The 27164-nt window shown below is 41.0% G+C and overlaps 1 protein-coding gene across 5 annotated transcripts in view; it reads left to right on the top strand.

Moving 5' to 3' along the window:
- LOC140489230 (phosphatidylinositol 4-phosphate 5-kinase type-1 beta-like) overlaps positions 1-27164 on the top strand; it is a 160123-nt gene that overhangs the window by 73036 nt on the left and 59923 nt on the right. For 4 of the 5 annotated variants that reach the window (XM_072588565.1, XM_072588575.1, XM_072588547.1 and 1 more), the window contains exons 2-3: positions 23607-23689; positions 25842-25931. In XM_072588565.1, coding sequence (XP_072444666.1) covers positions 25842-25931 — 90 coding nt within the window. In that variant the 5' untranslated portion in view covers positions 23607-23689. Of the gene's footprint in view, positions 1-18185; positions 18275-23606; positions 23690-25841; positions 25932-27164 lie in introns of those variants that run through there. The other variant, XM_072588585.1, reaches the window with a different exon arrangement.

The following is a 27164-nucleotide window of genomic DNA, read 5'->3' as shown; positions in this document are numbered from 1 at the left end:
TCCTGCAAAGTTTACCAAAATACATTTTAAATACTTTTTTCGCTTTGAAGAGAGAATTTTGTTTTCTGTTTGCCTATTTTCTGAAGTGTGTCGATTTGCTATTGCACGAATTGTTATCCCTCTATCACTTCATCTACAGTCACCACAAAGTGAACGATTCCATTCAGCCCGTTGTTCCTGTGTTGATGTTTTGAAGGAGCTATCCAATTAGCCCTTTCCCTTCCTCCAAGTCTGACAACTTTTAGTTTTACAGTGTAAGTCTGATTATAGCATGGATGTTGGAGTCCAAAAAAATTTAGCTGACATGATAACTGGTATGGTTGCATGATCAACTACTGTAATCAGTTTTCTTTCAGTGGGAATGCGAATTCTGATTGCTGGTCTCCACTATCTGTGTATTTATTCATAGTGTGTGCTTTTTAAAATCAAATAGCTGCGTGAGATTGAGGCAAAAATTAAAAAGGGCAAAAGTCCTACATTTTGGCTGGAGAATGTAATTGCCAGTCGTCCTATTTAACCAAGCTGATGGGCTGCAGGAAATGGCAACTTGTGCAGGTAGAGATAATGTTACTTTCAGCTCCCTTTTCCGTTATCTGTCAGAACTTCAGCAGAAGATTCCTAGAATTTCTGCAGGAACTGCATACATCATTTGCACAAACTCACCTCCTTTCTGTATCTATGTAAATTACCTATGAGTAAAGCAATTATCGTTGCACATTCTTGTCGTAGTGATAATTACCCTTGGGAATTGGCACATTGCATTGGATTGTCTATTTTTGGAAGCCATGAGACCGAGTACTGAATGCAAATTTGCAGTATGTTGACCCACCTTATATTGGACTTCTGCAGAATTTACCCAGTTTTCATTTAAAAAGGTATATTGAATCTGTTTAAACAAACTTTTTGAGGCAATATATTCCAGATCACGTCACTTTTTAAAAAACTTTTAACAAACACTTGTTATAAAAACTATTAAATTCAGTAAATCTCACAGTAGTCCTGTTGTAAGAATAAAAGTAGTCTACAATTAGATGTAAAAGCCCGGTGAGAGTACAGTCTACAATGTATGAGAAATCTCAAAGGCTTCATCTACTTTGAGGCTGTCCAACAGTCTCTTTCTTGGCACACCCCTGAAAATTGTTGTTTGTCAGTCTCTGTAAGCATTGAACTTTGTACCTTGATTTATTATCCCTGAACCAAAATACTAAACTGTGAACTGCTGTGTATGCTTGTTACTGCTGTTTTACCATTTGAACATTTAAACACTCTAGTATAAAAATGATATTTTTGATATCAAGCCTGTAGTTTTCTGCTAATGTCAACTGTTACAGTTTTGCCTATTTTCAGATGTTTATTCTAAATAATTAGCTATCCTTACATAAGAGACCATTTTCCATGTTTAGGATCACATGACCACTTGTGTAGCCTAACCCAATGGAGATTTGACACCTTGACAACACAAGTCTCTTTACCTCCTATAGATACTGTAACACCATAACTACAAGGAACAGTCTGTCAGTTTTAGTTTTGTAATTAAGTCAACATTTCTTCTGACCTGTACAGTGAGGCACTTGAGTAGGTGGAATGTGATTTCAATCTAATGTTTTATTTCTCTGTCTTAACTTTGGTTAAATGGGAAGTACTCTCCATGCATCAGTAGGTTGTGGGCATATAATCTCTGTTGACACTCCAGTACAGTACTTTGGGAATGTAGCACTGTTGCAGGTATCATGTTTCAGATGAGACATTAAACTGGGATGCCTTCGGCTCTTCCAGGTAATTGTAAAAGTTCTACTGTTGCTATTTCAGCAGGTAGGAGAGGAGGTCTGGATTAGTGGTGCTGGAAGAGCACAGCAGTTCAGGCAGCATCCGAGGAGCAGTAAAATTGACGTTTCGGGCAAAAGCAGAGAGCCTGAAGCATGGAGAGATAAGCTAGAGGAGGATGGGGGTGGGGAGAAAGTAGCATAGAGTACAGTGGGTGAGTGGGGGAGGGGATGAAGGTGATAGGTCAGGGAAGGTGATAGGTAAGTGGAAAAGAAGAAAGGCAGGTAGGACAAGTCATGGGGATAGTGCTGAGCTGGAAGTTTGGAACTAGGGTGAGGTGGAGGAAGGGGAAGCTGAGGGCCACACTCTCTCAGAATTGCAAAGGACCCACTCTGTACTACATCCTCAGGAGAATTCAAACTCTCAACAAACAGTATTTCAACTCCATCTCAAACATCAAAAACTGTAAGTACAACAAACTTTTGTCGACTCATCTCCATAACCAGTGCTCTTCAAACATTCCAGAAGATTCCCCCGGCCTCTGGAACTGCTTGGATGCTATTAGCCATGCGGCTTGTGCAGCTGCCACCCCCACGCTGATTGATGATGTCATTTCGCCCCCATCATGACCCCTCCCACAACCACTTCCGCCCCTCACAATTCCTCCTGCATCAAACGTGACATCACTTCCGCCCCTCACATCATCGCTGATGTCACATGCTCAGTGACTTCCGCCACCCCTACTGCCGTGTCTGCCACCACTTCCGCCCCCACCAACGCCACTCACCGGCATTCTGCTGACACGCCCCCCACACATCCCACTGTCACCATTCCAGACCCCCAGAACCCTGAGGGGAACACCACCCCTGCTCATGACTCCACCCCCATTCCCCCCACCCTCACACCCACTCCCCTTACTGGCTCCGCCCCACTCCCAGCTCCACACCCACACCAGATCTCAGCCCTGCCGGGTTTTCACCAAAATTATGAGGGACATGGATAGGATAAATAGACAAAGTCTTTTCCCTGGGGTCAGGGAGTCCAGAACTAGAGGGCATGGGTTTAGGGTGAGAGGGGAAAGATATAAAAGAGACCTAAGGGGCAACTTTTTCACGCAGAGGGTGGTATGTGTGTGGAATGAGCTGCCAGAGGATGTGGTGGAGGCTGGTACAATTGCAACATTTAAGAGGCATTTGGATGGGTATATGAAGAGAAAGGGTTTGTAGGGATATGAGCCAGGTGCTGGCAGGTGGGACGAGATTGGGTTGGGATATCTGGTCAGCGTGGACAGGTTGGACCGAAGGGTCTGCTTCCATACTGTACATCTCTGACTCTATCCTTCCGGAGCTTTCCCTCACTGAGGACAAACAATCAGTCCTCAGCAAAGGACTCACCTTCATCCCCCTCCGTCCACGCATCAATGAATTTAATACATGCCGTGACGTCAAACACTACTTCCTCCGCCTCAGAGCTTACTTTCTCAATCAAGACTCCCGCCCACCTTCTGAGGATCTCTTCGCCCACCTCCAACACACTGCATCCACCTGGGCACCCCGCGCTGGCCTATTACCTGCCCTCGACCTTTTCATTTCCAACTGCCACCGGGACATTAACCGCCTCAACCTGTCTACCCCCCCTTCCCCACTCCAACCTCTCACCCTCACAATGCGCAGCCCTCCAATCCCTCTGCTCCAATCCCAACCTCACCATCAAGCCAGCCGATAAAGGGAGCGCAGTGGTAGTCTGGCGCACTGACCTCTACACCACTGAAGCCAAACGCCAACTCGAGGACACCTCTTCCTACCGCTCCCTTGACCCTGACCCCACCCCCCATCACCAAACCATCATCTCCCAGACCATACAGAACCTCGTCACCTCAGGAGATCTCCCACCCACAGCTTCCAATCTCATAGTCTGGGAACCCCGCACTGCCCGATTCTACCTCCTTCCCAAGATCCACAAGCCTGGCCGACCCATTATCTCAGCGTGCTCCTGCCCCACTGAACTCATCTCTACCTACCTCAACACTGTCCTATTCCCCCCTAGTCCAGGAACTCCCCACATACGTTCGAGACACCACCTGCGCCCTCCACCTCCTCCAAGACTTTTGTTTCCCCGGCCCCCAACGCCTCATCTTCACCATGGATATCCAATCCCTCTACACCTCCATCCGCCATGACCAGGGCCTCCAAGCCCTCCATTTTTTCCTCTCCCGACATCCCCAACAGTACCCTTCCACCGACACTCATTCGTTAGGCCAAACTGGTCCTCACCCTTAACAATTTCTCCTTCAAATTCTCCCACTTCCTCCAGACCAAAGGGGTAGCCATGGGCACACGTATGGTCCCCAGCTATGCCTGTCTCTTTGTTGGCTATGTAGAACAGTTGATCTTCCGTAATTACACCGGCACCACTCCCCACCTCTTCCTCCGCTACATTGATGACTGCATTGGCGCCACCTCGTGCTCCCATGAGGAGGTTGAGCAATTCAACAACTTCACCAACACATTCCACCCTGACCTTAAATTTACCTGGACCATTTCTGACACCTCCCTCCTCTTCCTGGACCCCTCCATCTCCATTAATGACGACCGACTTGACACTGACATTTTTTACAAACCCACTGACTCCCACAGCTACCTGGACTACACCTCTTCCCACCCTATCTCTTGCAAAAATGCCATCCCATATTCCCAATTCCTGCGCCTCCGCCATTTCTGCTCCCAGGAGGACCAGTTCCACCACATAACACACCAGATGGCCTCCTCCTTTAGAGACCACAATTTCCCTTCCCACGTGGTTAAAGATGCCCTCCAACGCATCTCATCCACATCCCGCACCTCCGCCCTCAGGCCCCACCCCTCCAACTGTAACAAGGACAGAATGCCCCTGGTGCTCACCTTCCACCCTACCAACCTTCGCATAAACCAAATCATCCGCCGACATTTCTGCCACCTCCAAAAAGACCCCACCACCAGGGAAATATTTCACTCCCCTCCCCTTTCTGCCTTCTGCAAAGACCGTTCCCTCTGTGACTACCTGGTCAGATCCACGCCCCACCCCTACAACCCACCCTCCCATCCTGGCACCTTCCCCTGCCACCACAGGAACTGCAAAACCTGCGCCCACACCTCCTCCCTCACCTCCATCCAAGGCCCTAAAGGAGCCTTCCACATCCATCAAAGTTTTACCTGCACATCCACTAATATCATTTATTGTATCCGTTGCTCCCGGTGCAGTCTCCTCTACATTGGGGAGACTGGACGCCTCCTAGCAGAGTGCTATAGGGAACATCTCTGGGACACCCGCACCAATCAACTACACCGCCCCGTGACCCAACATTTCAACTCCCCCTCCCACTCTGCCGAGGACATGGAGGTCCTGGGCCTCCTTCACCGCCGCTCCCTCACCACCAGACGCCTGGAGGCAGAACGCATCATCTTCCGCCTCGGAACACTTCAACCCCAGGGCATCAATGTGGACTTCAACAATTTCCTCATTTCCCCTTCCAGCACCTCACCCTAGTTCCAAACTTCCAGCTCAGCACTGTCCCCATGACTTGTCCTACCTGCCTTTCTTCTTTTCCACTTATCCACTCCACCCTCCTCCCTGACCTATCACCTTCATCCCCTCCCCTACTCACCCATTGTACTCTATGCTACTTTCTCCCCACCCCCACCCTCCTCTAGCTTATCTCTCCTCCCTTCAGGCTCACTGCCTTTATTCCTGATGAAGGGCTTTTGCCCAAAACGTCGATTTTACTGGTCCTCGGATGCTGCCTGAACTGCTGTGCTCTTCAAGCACCACTAATCCAGAAACTGGTTTCCAGCATTTGCAATCATTGTTTTTACTGAGGAGAGGAGGTCTGGTTTGGTCTTAATGTCTGGATCCACATCATTGAGAAAGAAACATATTTATTCAGTCATTATCTCATTATTGTTTGTGGGATCTTGCAATGTTCTATTGGCTGCTGCATTTCCCACATTTCAACAGCAGCTCTACTTGAAATTCTTCATTGGATGTAAAGCACTCAAGGACACTCCAAGATTATGAAAGTCGCTTTTCGTTTGTTAGTTTGCTCCTCCAGCCCTTTCTAAGGAGGAAATTGGTAAATGCTTGAAACAGTAGAATTCTGTTTGTTTGAGATTCCATCATGCAATGGGGCACACCCACAGTTGGTTTCTACAGTAAACCCAAACTATTTGCAACAGTATGTGTCTGCATGATGTTGCAACTAGTTTGGGGTTTACTGGAGAAGTCAGTTGTGGGTGTGGCCCATTGCATGATGGAATTTCAAGCAAAGTTCAACTGTGTAGAGTTCAATGTTTGAGTATTTGCTTATCAAATTCTCATTGTGTATCAGGAAGTTTTTACCTTGTGGGAGATTCCAAATTGGAATAGTGTGAGGTAAGGAAATGCATTCGCTTATTTTTGAGACCTCTAGAAATATTGAATGGTCGGGGTCAGATGAATGGTTATATAATGTAAATTGGAGGAAAGCAAAATGCTGCAGGTGGCGATCCTGAAATAATTCTGTCATTTGCAGCATGTTTCTACTTTAGATAAAAGCTACTATATTAATCTGAGCTCCTGGTTTGGACTCCATCCTGGAGAGGCACCAGTGAGTGTTTCCAGGACATTGAGCCTGCTTATCAATCTTTCCTACTTCAGGTTTAACTTGTCCTCTTTTGAAACCAGGATACAGTGTGTGCGCGGGTCTGTGTATGTACAGTGTCAGGAAGCAGTGAAAACATCATTCTTTTAATGTTATTTCATCATCTCTTCACAGGGCTGTTGGGATATTGAAGTAGTATTGAATCCTTATAGCAAGATGCTGTCTTTCTACTCCCACTAACAAATAGCTTGAACAGGAGGAAAGACAACGGAATTAATCTGAAAGCTCTTTCTATCAGAGCTAGAGAATGTATGATGGACTAATGGCGGCCTCCTGAATTGTGTCATTCTATAAACAGCAGGAGATTTCCTGGGACTGATTAGTCCCACGCTGTTTGCTCTTGGCACTGGATAGAAAAACACATGCCAAAGTATTTTAATATTAAAAGAACCAAGTCCTAGATTAGATCAAAAGTGTGAAAAATATTTCAGGCAAATTATTATGTGACTTGGTAACCACTGCTTTGGAAGGGTGTCAAAAGCTTCCAAAAGAATTACTGAGCAGGCTTTTAGTGTGTTATAACCATTTGAAATTCATTTAAAAACTGGCTTTTCAATAGGTGGATTGAATGGACTGGTCCTGGGACAAACAGCATAAAGTATACCAGCTTGTTTAAGTGTTTTTGATGTGAACTGAACAGGAGTTTAAAGATTAGCTTTCAGCTCAATTTATAGAGCACACGTATTAAAGGTTTGAAAGGAAAGCTTAAAATGTAGAATTGCTTGAGAAGTTGTAAGAAATTGCAATAGTCTTTGCTTTTCTTCCCATCACTTCTGGTTAATCTGCTAGTGTGTTATAAGTTACAATTTTCATGACTTCTGAAGTGTTGCTTGAAAATATCACAGAGGACGGATCCAAGTCTTGACTTGATGTTTTTGGAATGTCCACAAATAAACACAAGATGCTGAGAGCTGGAGGACTAGCAAGACGATATGGACCCTTTCTGATGAAGGGCTTATGCTCGAAATGTCAATTCTCCTGCTCCTGGGATGCTGCCTGACCTGCTGTGCTTTTCTAGCACCTCACTGTTGACTTTGTGGCTCTGCATAATTGTTTCCAGATCAATTTGTGAATATTAAACAGTGTTCCCCCTGTTTTGTAGACATTAGATCCTGAAGCATGATAACCCTCTAAGACTTAAATCTCATTTGGGTTGCTTGTGAAAAAGTAACTGGACAAGTATTCCTTGATAAATGTTAACACACTGAATTGTCCAAAATGCTTGAGAGAAGGAAGGGATAGCAAACAGTGGCAGCTAATGGCAGAAGATGTGATTGGAGAGAGGATTTGGGACATGTTATTTCAACAGCTGTGATCTCTACTTTTTACGAGATCCACTTCTTACTTTATGGACCTGGAAGATATCTAATTCTCCTAAATGCAGAAGACTGCCATAAACTGCAGTACGAGGTTATACAGTTCATAGAACTGCTGCAACATCGGAGGCCATTTGACCCATCACTGCCAGACTTTTGGAAGAAAATCTCCATGAGTACCACACTCTGTCTTCCATTTAGCCCTGCAGCATTTTCTCTTCAGATAATTATCTAATTTTCTTTTAAATGTTGTTGTTTTTTCCATCACAAATCCAGATCATCTTCACTTGCTGCCACAAATTGAAGTTTTCCCTCATGTTGCCATTTGTGTCTTTGATCATTCATCGTCAGTTGGTGTCCTCTAGTTCTTGGTTCATTCCACCGTTGGGAAGTGTTTGTCACCATCTATTTTGTGCAGACCCCTCATGGTTTTCAACATCCCTATCAAATCTCCCCTCAACCTTCTTTCAGGAGAGCAGTCTCAGCTTTTCCTGTCTCTCCATGTTGTTTCAATGTTCTGTGATTTTTGGAAGTGGTGTAGCTGGTGTGAAGTAGATCAGCTCGATGCAAGAACAAGAACAATCCTACAGAGGAAAGAGCTGTCCAAAGACACATTCCCTGCCCAATCACATGAAATATTCAAGAGCTGCTTTAGGTTATTTCCATTGAAGCTTTCATCAGGGACTAATACCCAAACAAATAATACCTGGTTTGACATGGGCTGTGCTAGTTATTGCTGGAAGAATATCGATATTTGTCTGTGATGCTGACGAAACTAAACCCAGAATTTCTTAAAACTCGAGAGCAATTCTGAAGAATTGATAACTGTTCAGTGGAGTCAGAGATTTGGAGTAACTAACTGGGCCTGTGACTAAATAAAGATGGAGTGAAGATAACATCAGCTTTGAAATTTCCAGCACCACACTCTCAACTTGAAAATTCATGGACAGAGTGATAGTATAGCTACATAAAAACCAAATTTTTGTTTTTTTGAGTCTGCTTGTTTTCTGCAAATCAATTAAGGATTTTTAAAAAATACTTGAATACCTTATTTCTACTTCATTATTTTGCTGTCTAACATGCTTCCTTTTTTTTTGTTTTTTAATCTTTAGTAAAAACATTCCTATCAAATTGAAAATCAAGAACAGTGGGGCCTCTTTAATTGATATAACTAGTTTACATGTTGAGCAACAGAATGCACAATTATTGTTCATGAAGCATTTGAGTTTTCAGCTCTCCTAAGGTTGCCCTGGAGTCTGCAGGAATTGAAGTTTAAACTTCAGGGTACTGTTGAGAATAGGGGGGTGTGGGGAACTGAAGAATGATTTGAGGGGAGGCATGAAGCAAAGTTTGATTTTTATTTACTTTTCTTTCAGTACTTTCATGCATTACGGTAGTTATGATGCAGGAGGCAGGGAAGGATTGCCAAAGAGATGAATCTGATTAGGTACAATAAAAAAAACAAGAAAGATCCCTTTCTGGTTAACTGTGGGGGAAAATAGTACACCTGGGAATAGACCACTGGGAGCATAGGCATGGAATAGTTTACACTGGGAGATCACATGTTAATCTCCAGGTATGCACCTAGAAAAAGTTAATAACCTCAAGCTTCTTGTCAGTCATTGGAGAAACCTCTGAAGCAATTATCTCACTATTTCTACCTGGTAATGAAGTAAAGTGTCGCAAATTCTTCATGGAGGATTGTTATGGTGCACAATTCAACTTGAGTGAAATAATGGCATGAGGCAAGTACGGTAAGGTCAGCTTTCAAGGCAAAAATTGTAAAGGAGAAAAGAGCAAGTGAGGCTTAGGGAGAGAATTCAAAACTTGCAGCTTTGGCAGCTAAAGGCAGGGCTGCCAGTAAGCAATTGTTGCCTGCATTTCTGAGCAGTCTGCTCAACATCTAGTTTACACATTTAATTACATGTTCTCACCTATATCTCTGTCAACTGAGAAACATCATTTCGAGTTTAAAGGGCATAGGGCAAGGTTTGTAAAGGTAGGAGGGAAATATAGTCAAGTCACAATTAATCTTGTTGAAAATTTACTCCTGAGATGTGGTGGTCACTGCCATGACTAGCATTTACTGCATGTCTCTGATGGCCCTTAAGAGTTGATGGTGAGCTGTGTTTTTCAATTGCTGCAATCCATTTGCTGTAAGTAGACTCACAATGCTATTAGGCAGTGAATTTCAGCATTTTGGCACATCAGGACTGAAGAAAAGCAATATATTTCCAAGTCAGGATGGACAGTGGCTTGGAGGGAAACTTTCAGAATTGGTGTACCTTATATCTCCTGCTCTTGTACTTTTTGGTGGAAATGGTTGTGTTTTAGGAAGGTGCTGTCTAAGGCCTTTTTTTTTCTGAAGAATTTCTGTAGTACCTTTTGTAGCTGATGTGCATTCCTACTGGGTCAGAGGTGAAGGGAATGAATGTTTGTGGATATGGTGCCTGTCACAAGCAGCTTGACACCATCCAGGACAAAGTAGCCTATAAGTTTTTCTGGAGTGCATTCATTTCAGCTCGTGGAAAGTATTCCACCCACACTTGTCACTTGTGCCATTGCTCATCCAATTCAGTTTCTGGCCAATGGTAACCTCCCCAGGATGTTGATAGTGGAGGATTCAGTGATGGATTGTCTCTTAGATGGTCATTGCCTGACACTTGTGTGAGCTAAATGTTACTTGTCACTTCTCAGCCCAATCAACATCTGTCTTTTGGGTTTCAAATACCTGATGTGAAAATTTTAAAAATACTTTCTCCATTCCTTGACAAAAGCTACAGTCTTACAGATGGGCTGAGATCAGTATACAATCATCCCAGTATTTTATTGAAGTTACATTAATTCTCCCTTGTAGATTTGATCGTTTTGTTTGAGATGACAGCAGCACAAGTACTCTGTTTATCTGTTTGCACATGCGCAAGATGTTGTAGGGCGACATTTCTTGAAAGGCAGCAGCAGGGTTGCTATTTTTACGTCATTGTGACAATGTTCTATTTTAATTACATTTTCCTTCACCAATCAATAGCTTGCTTTCATCTCTAAGGGATGCACTGGTTTTCCACATGGGGCTCTTTAATTCCTCCTCTTCCCTTCCCCTGGAAATAATCCTGGAAGCTTCCTAGCATTTTCTGAAAACATTTATATTTGTTGAAAATCACACAACACCAGGTTATAGTCCAACAGGTTTATTTGGAAGCACAAACTTTCGGAGCACTGCTCCTTCATCAGGTGGTTGTGGGTTTTGTTGGCTTCTTTCCACTAATTCAACTTGGAAAGGTCTAAATTTCCATAATATTTCCAGGAACTGGCATGGGCCAGAGGTTAAGGCAAAATCAATTAAATGTATGGGATTCTTAGCTTTATAAATAAAGGCATTCAGTACAAAAACAACAAAGAATTTATAGACCAGTAAATGTTTCATAAATCACTAAATTAGACCTCAGTAGTCATCATTTCCAGGTGATGTGAATGTCAATCCTTTTTCTTTTCTGGTTTTGCTGTCTGTCACTTTCTATCTCTCCCTGTTTGTCATTCTGTCTGTCTCCTTCCCTCCCAATCACATCCCCATTCACTTGCTGCCTCTTTCACTAGTCCCTATTGTGTGGCATTATTATAGATTCTAGATGTTTACAACACAGGAGCAGGCCATTCAGCCTATTGTGTCCATGCTGGTCAACTACGTTCTGACTACATTTTCCTGAAGAAGGGCTGATGCCCGAAACGTAGATTCTCCTGTTCCTTGGATGCTGCCTGACCTGCTGCGCTTTTCCAGCAACACATTTTCAGCTACATTCTGACTAGACTCATCCTGTGTTCCAGCACTTGGACCATAACGTTGGAAGCTAAACAATGCAAGTGAATATCTAAATACCACTAATAAGTTATAAAAGTTTTTGACTCCACTACCCTTTTTAGGCTGTGAATCTCAGACTTCCTCCACACTCTGGATGGGAAAAATATTTCTCTTCAACTCTACTCTTTGCCTTCTATCTCTTACTTTAAGTTTATGTCCCCTGGTTTTAAACCCCTTTACTGATGGGGGACAAAAGTGCTTTCCTAACTGTCCTATTTATGTCACTCCATAACCTAAGTTCTTTCCAATCTTCATTGATCCAAGGAAAACAACCCAAGCAAATCCACTTCTTAACTTTCGTAGACAAACCTCCAGCCCAGGCAGCATTCTGGTAAGTCTCCTCTGCACCTTAACTAGTGTAAAAACATCTTTCCTATAAAATGACCAGAATTTCCTATGGGAAGGAAATGGTGAAACTTGAAAGGATTCAGAAAAGATTTACAAGGATGTTGCCAGGGTTGGAGGATTTGAGCTTTGGGAGCGGCTGAATAGTCTGGGGCTGTTTTCCCTGGAGTGTCAGAAGATTTGGGGTGACCTTGTAGACGTTTATAAAATCATGAGAGGCATGGATAGGATAAACAGATGAGGTCCTTTTCTGTGGGGTGGGAAAGTCCAGAACTACAGGGCATAGGTTTAGGGTGAGAGCGGAAAGATATAAAAGGGACTTAAGGGGCAACTTTTTCACACACCGGATGGTGCATTTATGGAATGAGTTGCCAGAGGAAGTGGTGGAGGCGGTACAATTGCAGCAACCAAAAGGCATCTGGATGGGGATATGAATAGGAAGGATTTAGAAGGATATGGGCCAAGTGCTGGCAAGTGAGACTAGATTAAGTTAGGATATCTGGTCACCATGGATGAGTTGGCCCAAAGGGTCTGTTTCCGCACTGTACTTCTCTATGATTTTGTAACTGAACTCAGTATGCCGATTGTGGGATCACCAGCATTTTCTACAGTTCCAGAGTAACTTCTCTGCCTTTGCGTTCTATGTCTCAGCTGATATTCCTTCTCCACCACCTTGTCTACCTGTCCTTCAGGTATCTGTGGATATGCAACCAATTCCTTCTAATGCTCTATACTTTCCAAGGTGCTTACATTTATAATGTGATATGAACTCTTTTATTTTCTATAGCAGCTTATGTGATTTACAAAAGAAAGTCTACAGGAACAAACTAATGTCTACCTACCTTATCCAAGATGTTTTGCTCACAAGAACATATCTCACTTGATAGGGTTTCACAGGGTGAGGAAGGTTTTTCACTTGGTAAGTGAGGAGAATCGCAACAAGGGGCCAAGGATTTTGAGGTATTTGACATAAGAGCAAGTGAGGAGATTAGAATTTATTGTATGTGGCAAGTTTTACCATCTTGATTATGCTACCTGATGCTTTGGATTGAAACGGATTCAAAAGTAACTTTAAATTGGGAATTGGATAAATCATTTTGAGGGATAAGATTTGTGGGTCATGGGGAAAGAGCAGGGGAGTGAGACAAATTGATTAATTCTTTCAAAGAGGCAGCAGGAATGCAATGACTAAATGGCCTCCTACTGTGCATTATTATTCCAACAACAGCCTTCACCAATCTGCAATGTCGCTATGAAGAACAATAGAATCTTGCTAAATTCTTTCAGCATGTGTTAGACTGTTCACCTTTGTTACTACTGCAAGCGTGTGGTTGATGACCAAAGTCGATATCTGTAGTAAACCATTAAATTGTCCTGCTTAATAATCAAAAACTTATATAATTTGTTTTCAAATAAATTCTCATGTGTATTGTTGATTCTCAGCCATGACAGTTGTTGGCACTCTTGCCGCTGAGACAGAAAGTTGTGGGTTCAAGTCCAATTCCAATACTTCGCAGTCAAACACAAGGCTGATCCTCTCTGATGTTGAGGGAGTGCTGCACTGTCAGAGGTGCGTCTTTAGATAAGATTTAAAACTGAGGCTCTGTCTTCCCTTCCAGTTGATGTAAAGGATCTCATGGCTGTATTTTTAAACATAGTCTTTATCTTAGTGTCCTTTTTAAAAACTTAACTCTTAATCAGCATCACTAAAACAGATGAACTAGTTATTTATCACAACACACTTTTTAGGAACTTGCTATGTTCAACTTGCTTCATTGTAGCAGTGACCACACTTTAAAAGTATGTCATTGGTTACACAGTACTTTGGGATGTCGTTGAGTCATGAAATGCACTATGTACCAGGAGATAAATAACTGGGCTGTCAAGTTTTGCCTGAGGCCTTGTTAGAGTCACAATGAATCTCTTGCCCCATTATTTTCTTTTAGACTAGTTTGGCTATCTTAAGATTTCTATCCTTTTCCACACCAGTTTAAATGTAAACTGTGGCATTTGAAACAGTTCCTAGATTCAATTTACAAATAAAACAGTTCATTTTATTATAAAGTATGCCGTCTCACAGTACGTTTTGTTTTTTATGAGAAATGCTCATATTACATGTTTTTATATTAAAAAAACTAGATTAGTTATGGAGTTACAAGTCAATGACACATAGTCGTAGTTATCATTGTGCTCAAAGTTGTTACTGTAGTATCTGAATCCAAAAAAATGGCTTTCAATAAAATCTCTTTCACTAAGAGAAGAAAATGAGAATTTTAACAAATTGTAATGATCTGGAATGTGCTGCCTGAAAGGGCAATGGAATATTTTCATAAAGGAATTAGATAATGGGATGAAGTTTATAAGATTTAAAAGACATTTGGATAAGCACATGAGTAAGAAAGGTTTGGAGGAGTATGGGACAAGTGCAGGTAGTTCAGTTTGGGATTATTGTTGGCATGGACTGGTTGGATAGAAGGTTCTGTATGACTCTGATGGAGCAAGGAGCAGACGAGTGGGCTACTTGGAAGGCTGTTTCAGAGCCACAATACGATGGACTAAAGGCCATCTCCTATACCATGGGATTGTGCAATAAGCTCAAATGGTTTCATTCCTTTACAGAAGCCGAAGTCTCCCATCCAGTGAAATTTGAATCCCGTTAGGATGGCTCCGACAGGCAGAGTATCACATGTGTTGATATTCCACGTGCCTTGTTCAACATGAGTCCCATGCAACCAGAGGAGTTGACTAAAGGCGATCAAGATTACAATGGCAGTCACCTTAGTAGAAAAAGATGACTCCTATGATGCAACACAGGAGATTCAATAAAGTGTCACAGTACATTTTGAAGCACTATCACAGTTGTAATGTACGACTTTATGAAGAACAATTAAACACTCAAACAGCAATGAGTGATAAAGATCAAATATTGCAGTTTATTATCTGTTTGTGTGACATTGATGGATACGTTGGTTGTGTATGTTAGTGGCCACTGGATCTTTCATGTCTACTTAAGCTAGATGACCCTTGATTTAATTTGCCAACTAAAGAATGGCACCCTCTGATACTGGAGCTCTTCCTCAAGACTGATACTGGAGTGTCAGCCCAGATCTGTATCCAAGTTCCTGGAGTGCGGCATGGATCCAAAATGGTCAACTATCTGATTTAAAGACAGATTGCTTACCTACTTGAACCACTGTTGACATCTCTCGGGCTTTTCTACAATCCATGGTTTATACAAGTATGTTTCACATGACTTTATGACAACAGGCACCACTGGACAGTTATTACATGGCAGCACCTTTTTCTTTGATTGGATTCTTCCGTTTTAGTCACTAAAACCATCCTTTTGAGGTGCTTCACTGGGTTTAAGGCACTGTACCAATGCAGCTGTTGTAAACATGAGAGGTGAGGCAATCGGCAAAATCTGTAACATGTTGCTTTACTGTCAACCATCTTGCTTAAAAGAAGGACAAGAATGTAAATATTGGACATGCGGTTATATGAGCAAGTTTTTGTTGGTGTTTCAAGGATTATGATTTTGTATATTTCACAAGAAATGAGAAATAATGTTTGCATGGTATTTGGTCAAATGTCATTACTTTTTGCTTGAAAATGTCTGGCTTTTTTTTAACATAAAGGTATTTTCCTGCAGGAAATGGGCTCCAGAGGCCAGTATCCCATCACCAACTCACTGTTTATTTACATGTGTATCATACTTGACACTGGTCTGGCTCCCTGAGAGCCATCTCTCAGTGAACAGAACCTCTGACACTCCGGTTTATATCTGTCAGCCAGGGCTCCTCGATTGGGCCAGGAACTGGTCCAATCAAGGTACCCATATTCTGAGGTCCACCCTGGCTGACCTCGTTACAATTACTACGCTACATTTCCCAGCTATTGCTTAAAAACCCTTAATATTTCTAAAAGAATTTTGGATTTGTTTGTCGTGACTGCAATACTGAACAATCTAGGGCTCATCTCTCTTTTCATAAAATAAGATCTTGATCACTTTTCACTTCTTTTAGAGAGAAAGCAGGTTAGTGAATTTCAGGAGAAATATCAACTTGGCAGTGTTGAGAATGTGGAACTCACTATCACAGAATGGTACGGGTGAAAACTGTAATGTATAGTATTTGGCATACATTTATGGGCAATCTGAATAAGCGCACAAAGGAGGAAGTAATTGAAGGTAAGGCCAGTGGCGCGAGGTAAAGTTGGTCGAGAGAAGACTTCTACGAATATAAACACCAACCTAGACCACTTGGTTGAATGGCCTATTTTACACACACTGTCAGCTTTCATTTCGCACCAACACACAGAATACATGAGTTTTCACCTGAAGGCAATTTGCACTGATATTTAATGAAATTTTTTTATTGTTGAATGATCAATAAATGTTCTTTTCCACTTCAAAGGTTGTTTTCTGTTTAATCTGTTTCTGTGAAGTTTGCAAACCATTCCTAAATTGCTACACATCAGAGAGGAGAATTTCTGAGAGGCAGTTCTTTGATAACTTGGAAAGATAACCACCAGGTCAAATATTGAGTTAAGCACTTTGAATGTAGCCTGTAAGCTCTGGGAAAATCCTCTTGTTCATTCTCACAAAACTCTGCCCAAGTACCATTTTACACCAATTTCTATTTGCCCATCTTGTGCTCTCAATGGTTCCTAGTTTGACAATACCTCTCCATTAAAAGTCACATCCTTTTGTATGAATCCTTCCATGACTTGCATCTTGTTATCTCTGTAACCTTATACAAACCTCTCGAATTATCTGCAATTCTTCTAGTCAACACATCAATGGTGTCTTGCCTTCAGCTGCTTGGGCACTAAGATCAGGAACTCCCTCCCTAAACTACTGCTTATCTCTTTCTGTGTTTGTGCTATTCCAAATAACAATTGTTCATGCAGATTAATACAAGACTAAGTTATAGTTTATTCAAGCAAATGGGTAATACAAGCACTTACAATTGGTACAGAATACTATCTATTAAGATGTGAATTGATCACTCTTTGCTTTGTGTTTCCTATTTTGTCTTTGGATCTATGACTCATCTCCTTTTCATTAGTGCTAGGTTCTCATCACCAACTTTCTTTTTGGGTGGGGGTGAAATTGTATTTCCAAGAACCACTCCTGACGCTTACTCATCTTGAGCTGGTATGTTTCCACACGATTCTTTCTGTAATTTCCTCATGCTACAGTTTCAGTGCATTCTTGGAGGACAGTTTGTGCATCTTCCAGGCTCAGCATGGGTTGACCAGTTTACCTGTAGTTCTTCTATTTGATCAATAAATCCACATTCTAGCTCTGAATCACCACGTTGAGTAGGCCACTGACAAAACCTATCTTTTGACCAAGCTTTCAAACATCTGCTGTAATGCTGACTTATGTGATATAGTGCAACATTGTGACTGATGCTCCTTTCAAATGCTTTGGGGAATGATTACTCTACATAAGTGCAAGCTGTTATTCTTAGCCATTTGTAATAAGAACAGAAAATGTTGAAAGTCCTCTCATCTGCCTGTGTCTGTGGAGAAGGAGAAACAGTATTTCAGTGATCTTGTATTGGACCTCAACCTAAAACATTAACTTTGCTTCTCTCTCCACATAAGAGAGTGGAGAGAGCTACTCTGCTGGAGTAGCTGGACCTACTAAGTATTTCCAACATTCTCTGTTCCTGCATACAAATTCCAGAATCCCTGGTGCTTTTCTTTTTGTTTTACACTATTAATACTTGCACTGAACCTTTTGTAATATACTCCTAATTGCCAATTTCAAATGTACAAGCAATTTCTCACTTTGTCACAAACACAGTGTAGCAACTGATGAACAGTAGTCCAATGGTACTTATATAGCATATCCCAATAAAGCAATATGTAGTATTAAGCTTTCTAATTCACTCTGGTGGTATTAATTCACATTTTTAACATTAGTAATCTAGTCAAACCACCTACAGAAGCAGCTATTGAGTTGAGAACATCAGTGGTTTTCTTTTACCTCCCCCCATTTTGTCATGTGGCTCCAGTTCTTTGAGTGGGTTGCACTGTAAGAGCATAAGGAGGCATTAGTCATATTGGTACTGTCGCTGTGTAATTGGGGACTGGATCGAATGAGGTGGGACTATTTGCTTCATAGATAAATGCCTGTCTGAGGGGTGGAGAAAAGAGTGATTGTCAGTCTCGTCAGTAGGAAATGTTTTTGCTGTTCGTTGAAACGCTTCCTGCAGTAATGATCATGAAATGTCAGTGATGCTGAATATTATGATTTATATTGAAATAAGAGTTTGTTTGTGAGCCAGTCACATTGGGATTTGAATGGTAAGGGATTGCTTTAACAAACTTTATTTTAGGAACTGAGACAATTTATTATATGTTGGCTAGCGTGCCATAACAGCTGAGAGTAAACCAGTGGCACGTATCATTACCTGGTATGAGAGTCATGGATGCAGCTGTAGGTGAATTTGATGAGATTGATCATCTTTAGATGTGATGTAGTGAAATGGCTTCATCTTTTGGTCTATATCTTAGAAAGACTTGAGAAATCTGCATGAAGGTGCAAGATAGTTCTATTGTTATTACTGGGATTGTGGTGTGTATCAGTAGATTCAGTCCACCCAAGTATACATAAGTTATTCAGATCTGAGTAACCAGAACCACTGAATTTAGCCCAGTCAAATTCTGGGTGACATTGTAACAGCGATGACACTCCTAAAAGTATTAAATTTGCGGTGAATTTTGCAATACTATGAGGTCAAACAATTTAAAATGTATTAGTTTTTTTTGTAACAATTCCCCCATTTGTTTATTTCAGTATAGCTCATATCAGATTATTGCACTGAGCAATACAAAGGAGTGTTTATAATATGCTACTTTTGGAAATTGACATTTGTTAAGTTGACTTTGATAGGCCATTTCCATTCAAAAAATGCTATTCATAACTACCTGATGAATTATTGTGACTGTGTTTTGAATGCAGATTAGCCCTCCTTGTCTTGAGATCGATTTGGTAAATCCTCTCAGTGATGCTTAACATTTTCATGGAGGGTCTGGAGCACAGTCACAGTCTAGAAACAAATGATTGGCCTTTTTAAGACTGAGGTGAAAGAAATTTCTTCCCTTAAAAAGTTGTGAATCTTTCGAATTGCCTTCCTTAGAAGTCTGTGGATGCTCAATTGAAGATATTCAAGACAGATTGGTAGATTTGGAGGGAATTGAGAGCTATGGGATATATGGGAAGATAAAGTTCAGGTAGGAGATCATGGTTTTCACGGCTGGTAGAACAGGATCTAAAGGGCTGAATCGTCAACTTAAGGTCAATTTTTTCTTTGTATTCTAACAACAGCACCACCCATTCCTTGTTCAAAGCTTTTCTTTTGAAAGTGCAGGATGCAAACATTTAATAGCTGCATTTTTATAGCAGGACCTGGAAATACCAAGATTCAGTTGACAATTGGTAGAGAACATTTGTTCTCATCAACTTTTTCAAAAGCATGACTGTCAACCTTCTGGAGCACACCATTGACCAGAAACTTAATTGGACTAGCCATACTAATAAGTGGCTGTACGAGCAGGTCAGAAGTTGGCTACTCAATTGAATGCTTAATACCCCTGACCCACTAAATGCCTCTTCACTGTACATGAGACTGAAGTCAAGAATTTGATGGAATACACAACTGGCCATAACAGTGAAGAAGCTTTTCAGCATCCAAGGCAAAGCAGTTTATTTAATGAGCACTCTGCACTGAGCCCTTTGCCCACCCCATCCATCACTAACAAACCATCTCCACAGTGTGGTCTTCTGGACGCAGTTCAGTAACTTTAACATCTCCCAACCTCATGAACACTACTGCAGGGGAGGACATGAGTATCATTGTCCTAGGGGTAGTGTCATCTCCCAAAGGTATTCTCCTTGTCACATTGTCATCCTGACTTGGATGCAAGCATTGCCTTTGAGTCAAACTTCCTGAAAGCAGTTGCCTCTTGCCACTGAGGGAGAATGGGCGGGGCAGGAAATTTATAGGAAAATACAGCTCTCTCGCAAGCTAATTCAATTCAACTGGACTGGACAGTAAGGGGAACCTTGTGTCCCTTATACAGTGTCATGTATGGAAGGAGACATATATTATGTAATTAAGATGTTGCGGAAAGCATCACTTTAAGGTTATCTTGGGCAGAGAATTTTATTGAACTAGTTATTCCTGTTACACATCAAGCATGGAAAGAGCCTTGGCATTATTTTGTCCTTACTTAAAATCAACAGACAAAATATTTGCGGTTGGAGTGTGATAGATAAAAGACACCGTTTTAAGAACTAAGCAGGACTGAACAACTTGTTCAAGCGATTTTGTATTTCTTCAGTGTACACTAAATTTAACTATTCCTTGTGAAGTCACCCTTTGGTTTGTATTGCTCATTTGGAAACTTGTTAATGATTTCTGTGTGTGTATCAAGTCACCTTTGTACTTTTTTTTGCCATATATTGTTTGAAGAACTTTGGCATCTTAATCAAAAGGTACCTCTTGTATTGCCTGAGAACTATAAATCATTCAATTTGTTCTCCATAGCTAAATGTGATTGGTTATTTGACAACAGGTGCTTAGTGTTTTAGAGAAATTATTTTAATGCGAAATGAAACTTTGCAGAACACGACAACCTACAGTACAACTGAATACTCAAAAAAAAACTTTGTATTGAACACTTGAAACTGGATTACAGCTTTGATTTGGTGAACAGTGCAGGTAATTTGACAGTTCAACGTGGCATCACAATCTAATTTTGAAGTCAGGTTTTCTTCAAATACTTTCCTAAGTAGGACGATACATTCTCAAATCTCAGATTCTTTCTTCCCTTCAGATACTTTGTTTTCAAGCATATAATGTTTTGTTTGCCATAATTAAGATGTTTCTGATGAATGGGGAGTCCAGAACCAGGGGTCACAGTCTAAGGTTACAGAACTGGATATTTCGATTAGAGGTGAGGAATTAATACACCCAGAGTGTGGAGAGCCTGTGACATTCTTTGTCACAGAAAGTGTTTAAGCCCAAAAAATATCTCATTTTCAAGAAGGATTTAGGTATATTTCATAAGGTTGAAGGGTTGAAAGAGTACGGGGAGAAAGCAGGGACAGGGCACTGTGTTGAATGATCAGCCGTGGTCAGGTTGAATGGCAAATCAGGTTCAAAGGGCCAAATGGCCGCCTCCTATTTCTGTGTAATTCAAAGAATGGAAGTTTCATCTAAAAGATGCACATTTGTAGTGGGTTTTATATGAATTCTGCAGCATAACATTTTAGCACAAATCTATATTTCTGCACTTGTTCACATTTGCCTTTTGGAGAGCAGTCATGTCACATTTTATTCCCTGAGGGTCATGAGTTGTACTTTGCAGTCAGATGGCCTTTCATTTCACTTCAATGGTAAGGCTTGCATTTCCTCTCTATGAAAGCAAACTTATTCTTACTCCCCTTGTTTAGCCTGATGTCTTGTTACAATTTAATTGCTTCAGCAAATGGGATTTGTGTTCTCCTGAAAATTAATTGTTACTCCCAGAGAACTAATAATGTGAGATAAAATGTGTAGTACCGTATATGAGGGTATTATATTAGCCACAGAAATCCTTGTTGCTATAGTTAAACAGCTGAGTTCAAATGAACCTCGTGTTCCAGATTCTAGTCTTTAGGCAGCAAAGGAGTTGAGGACAAATAACATCCTTGTTGAAAATAAACAGGAACAAAATCAGCAATACATGTTTTATTTTAGCAGAGTTTGTAACAAATAGTTTAGTTACAAAAACGTGTGCTTTCATAATCTGTAAAGTTATTTGGAATGATTTTAAATATCGATCATTATGTTTTAAGGTATCTGATGGCACCTTGCCAAAAGCATACTGCCTGACGTTTTGCTGTAGTTCTTTCTTTCAGGCTGGAATACAGATATCAATTTCTGGTCAGAATGCAATGACTTGCATTCTACTTGCATCCTAACCAAGTACATTGATTTCAGTAGAAAGCAGCCCTCTGGAAAGGATGAATTTATAGATCTGTCAGAACACGTGAAGAGTCTATTGGCCTACTGTGCCTAAACTGGCTCTCTGAAAGAGCAATCCAATTAGTCGGACATCCCACCACCCCTGTCACTGCCACTGATTCTGTCTTGATATGGAACTTCACAGTTTTCCCCTCCCTTCAATATTTATTCAATCCTTTGTTTTGAAAGTCAGAATTAAATGTGATTCTGCCTCCCTTTCGGGCAGTACCTTAGAGGCAGGTCGTAACAGCCATTGCATAATAAAAACATTCTCCTCAAAGGTCATTGACGCAACTTGTGACAACACATTTTCCAGATAGCCAAGCTTTTATAGTAATGTACATGACCAGGCAAAATCTCATAAAGTAGAGGTCTCAGGGATGAAGATCTTTCTCTCTCATAATTCCTCAGCATTCAACTTAGGGCAGTTGAATACTTGTAAGTTTCTTGCCGTCACATTGTAAATGTAATGTTTCCAATGAAAGATTACTAAAAATTCTACTTTAGACATTATTTACCATACAAATTCTAAGCAATTTCTGCTCTGGTGCATACTGGTAGCTGCTCATTGTATTTTTTTAAATTATTTTTAAATGTTAAAAGAACAATAATTGCTTTAGCAACACTGCAAAATTTGGAACCAGCGAAGAATTAGTCATTTGTTCTGCTTCTCATTCAGTCAAATGGTCCTGCTTGGACTGGAGTAAATGTTGTACAATTCTGTATCCTTGAATTTTGTAAAAATATTGGAGACCCTTCAGATGGGCAGCGTGCTGTTACCCTACTTTGATATTGACTGCTGACATTTCATTGCCTTTCAACTATTTGCTTTTCAACCATTTCCCTTTTCAAATCTATTTCAAAGCTTGCTACTTTTCCTGACATTTTCAGATGTGACCCAAGTTCTCTCTTAATTCTTCTACCTTTTAGCTCAGAAATGCTGAGGAGGAGGGAATCGTAAATATTAAATGCTGGTGAAAATAAATTCACCTGCAGGAGCTTTTTGTAGAGTGATAACTACTTGCTGTGTAGAACCAATGCTTTTGTTACCTCCAGATTGACCTTTTCTAGTTCCGCTATTCTTCTGTCTGACCACCCATCTTCTGCCTTTCATAAAACTGAGCTTATTAAAAACCCTTTTTTCCTGAGTCCCAACACTCCAAGTTCTGTTTAGCCATCATTGGTTCTGTTCTGTGGTTGATATTGGCTCCAAGACTAGTAACTTGCATTTTTAAAAATTATCTTGTGTTTTCAGATCCCTCCATGGCTTCATCCCCCTCAATTCCTATAACATCCTTCAATTTCGTAATCCCCTGAGATGTCTGTAGTCCTCCAGTTCTGGTCTCCTGTGCAGTCCCCCCCCCCCCCCCCCCCCACTATAATTGGTGGCTTTGCCTTCAGCTGCCTGGACAGTGAAATTCCTATCTTAATTCTCTCTACTTTTCTCTTCCATTAAAACTTACATCTTTGACCAACCTTTCGGTCACCAGCCCTAATATTTCCTTGCATAAGTCGATAGCATACTATAATTTGTTCCTGTGAAGTGCATTGAAAATACTATAGAAATGTACATAACTATTGTATAGATCTTGTGACAATTCTCATATATGCTTCATTTTCATCAGCATGTGCAAGAACTACATACTCTGTCAATGAAGGAGCCCATCATGAACAGCTTCAGATGACTTGAACCCTATTGTCAATAAAGGTAACAAATGAATGACATTTCTATTCTGGCGTCTGGAGCCAAGCAAATATGTATTGGGAATGCAGTTTAAAAAGTTTAATGTCTGCATGCATTTTCCAAATTTTTCCCATCAGAAATATTAATTTAAGCATTTGTATTAGATGAGACTCTTGGAAAGCTGCCACACTGATAGTGGACAAAATTGGATTGCTTTAGAGGGGACTGTTTGGTACATACTTGCCAAATCAAAAAACACAACTTCAAGATTTCAAACTTTTTATAATTAGAATTATATTTTGTTGTCTCCTTGTACTCGAGAACAGAGATACAGGAATACAGTTAGAGTGTATAAAGTCGCAATGCCCAGTGCCAGGGGCACAAGGTACCTAGGTAGAACATCTTAGGTTAAAAAGTAAAAAAATAAAGTTAAAAGTTCAGCCACGGCCCTGCTGACACTACATACTGGGTTTCCCCTCCAGGGCTTGTTCTCTTGCCCCCACGTTGCAGATAAGAGGTTGGTTTCTCAAAAGGAAATTTCTAAAATGTTTAGAATAAAAAGTTATCACTTCCATTTACTAAATAAATGTAAAGGGACAAACCATCTTGTTGAACAAAAGGTGTACCAAGTCCCCACTTTTGTGCAGTTAGTCTGGACTGGTACCTATTTGTGCCCATTTATAATGTGCATTTTTGAACACTTCTACTTTAAGCCAGGAATGGTGTTGAATATCAGGGATCATGAAAAGATTATAACACTCTTAATTGTTCTGTAGCATAGGGTATGTATCTCAAACAAAGTACAAATCTCAAAGTGAAGCATGCAGATCACAGAATGATAGCAATTACAGCTCAAGAGAATGCAGTTCAGTCCACCACCTCTTCGCTGTGCTAGCTGTTTAGTCGACTTCTATCTGTCCTTTTTCAAAAGCTTATCAATTTTCCTTTTAATTTTAAAATGATGTCCTCCTCTGCCTCAAATACCATTTGTGATTTGTGAATACGTGTGATTAATGCATATTTGGAAATGCATATTTAAATTATTCTCAGTATGTTATTCAGGCTGGCGCTCCAGTGTGATACTAACTGAATGCTGTACTGTTGGCGCTATTGGTAGGAAGTTAAACGTCGGGACTCCATTTTCCCCTTTACCAGCTCAGATAACTATACAAGGTCCCAAAGCACAGCCTTTGAAGAAGGGCATCTCTTGAAGTGTTCTCCCTAATAGCCTGGCCTATATTTATCCTTCAATCCATAGATAATCTGGATGTTATCTCACCAGAGATTTAAAATGTCTGGTTGAGAACTGTGCTTCTTCATTAGGAGTCTGAATCAATGTTCAAGTCTGAACTTTACATTTGTTAATGTTTTGATCACTTGAGTTGTTTGGTCCCAGCTACCAGTGGATACCCGGAGTTTCTCATAAGTTGTGAATAGAGAATGTGCTCAGTGATGACCAATTTCTCCTCCTCTTTTCAAGTGGAATAACGTTTTTAATACGTAATTTCCTTTTGGCCTGTCTGATTGTTTAGAAGCTCCTAATTAATTCATTTCAAGCCTGACGTTTTCCAACGTTTTTGTGGTTAGACTGAGCAGCTTGCTTCACAAATACTCCTATCTTCCTAGATGTAAAGAGAGGTTCAAGCAGACCACTGTCAGGGCAGAACTAACTGCTGCCTGTGATAAATATGTGACCCTATCTGAGACTGGCAGGAAGGCAGGGGACAGCTTGCTAAGAGCTGTCTTCACTGCCAACCCTCAACCCTACCCCCCCCCCCCCCCCCATCCCCCACCCCACCCCACCCCAGGCCATTGCAGAGCACTAAAGAGTTGTTGCTGTCCTCTGACAAGGACCTTCATCCTTAAGGCCCTTTGATCTCATAATAGCCCTTTGCTGCAGAGTTTTAATGCAGTGAGCCAAGAGAGTTGGGCTCTTGCCAACTTTTCAGGTATCAGTTGAGGCCCCTATCGCCTTAATTGAATACTACAAGTCTCTACAGTTCAGCAATCTAGCTTCGGGAATAATAATTTGGAATCTTTGCTGTCCAAGGGAAGAAGTACTGTGTACATTTCTTTTATGTGCTAATGAATAAAACTTTACATAACTACTGATATGTGTATTTATTTCTCATAAAGGTGTAATTTGAAATAAATTAAACATTAAATGTTTGTTTAGATGACTTCCACGACTGAAACCAGAAACACTGCAGTTAGGCAAAATGGGCACAGTGGTGAAGGCAACTCTCAGGAGAAGATTTACAAAAAGGTAAAACTGTCAATGCCAACCCTTTGTATCTAACCACTGTCTGCTTGCTCTTGGTGTCAAACATGGAAATTAACTTCTGCCAATTAGATTTATTGACTTGCCTGCTCCAAGGGACAAAACTAATTACGTGCTATCACACTGAAATGTTGAGTAGTAAACAGGTTTTTTCACCCTACTACATAGATTATTTTTAAAGAGGTTGCTAAGTCTCTTTAGTTAAGGTTTGTGGATGTAAAGTATTCAATTTTATAGTTAGTTGTGTCGAGCTCTATGAAATGGGGATTCACTTTCATCCCTTATAAAGACCCCTAAGCACTTAGAGTCATAGAGACGTACAGCATGGAAACAGACCCTTCAGTCCAACCAGTCCATGCCGACCAGATATCCCAACCCAATCTAGTCCCACCTGCCAGCACCCGGCCCATATCCCTCCAAACCCTTCCTATTCATATCACCATCCAAATGCCTCTTAAATGTTGCAATTGTACCAGCCTCCACCGCATCCTCTGGCAGCTCATTCCATACACGTACCACACTCTGCATGAAAAAGTTGCCCCTTCTGTCACTTTTGTATCTTTCCCCTCTCACCCTAAACCTATGCCCTCTAGTTCTGGACTCCCCCGATCCCAAGGAAAAGACTTTGTCTATTTATCCTATCCATACCCCTCATAATTTTGTAGACCTCTATAAGGTCACCCCTCAGCCTCTGACGCTCCAGGGAAAACAGCCCCAGCCTGTTCAGCCTGTCCCTATAGCTCAGATCCTCCAACCCTGGCAACATCGTTGTAAATCTTTTCTGAACCCTTTCAAGTTTCACAACATCTTTCCGATAGGAAGGAGACCAGAATTGCACGCAATATTCCGATACGGCCTAACCAATGTCCTGTACAGCCGCAACATGACCTCCCAACTCCTGTACTCAATACTCTGACCAATAGACGAAAGCATACCGCGCACCTTCTTCACTATCCTATCTACTTGCGACTCCACTTTCAAGGAGCTATGAACCTGCACTCCAACACTTGTGCATGAACTTTTTGCTTCTAATTTGTCAAAAAGAAGATCATAGTGTGAAAATATTGACTTCAGTTCTATCCTTCACCAATTGATTTACAGCAGGGATGGAACTTTTTTGTTTTGCGTGATATTTTTTCTTGAAGATTGGGATTTGAAGGGGTCTGGTCAGCTAGTTTAAACTTCTTAGCTCATGACTAGAATGTTCAAGATTGCATC

This window comes from Chiloscyllium punctatum, chromosome 2 (assembly GCF_047496795.1).
Source record: "Chiloscyllium punctatum isolate Juve2018m chromosome 2, sChiPun1.3, whole genome shotgun sequence".
Lineage (NCBI taxonomy): Eukaryota > Metazoa > Chordata > Chondrichthyes > Orectolobiformes > Hemiscylliidae > Chiloscyllium > Chiloscyllium punctatum.
The sequence above is the reverse complement of the archived record's forward strand: the minus strand, read 5'-3'. Positions and strand labels throughout refer to the sequence as shown.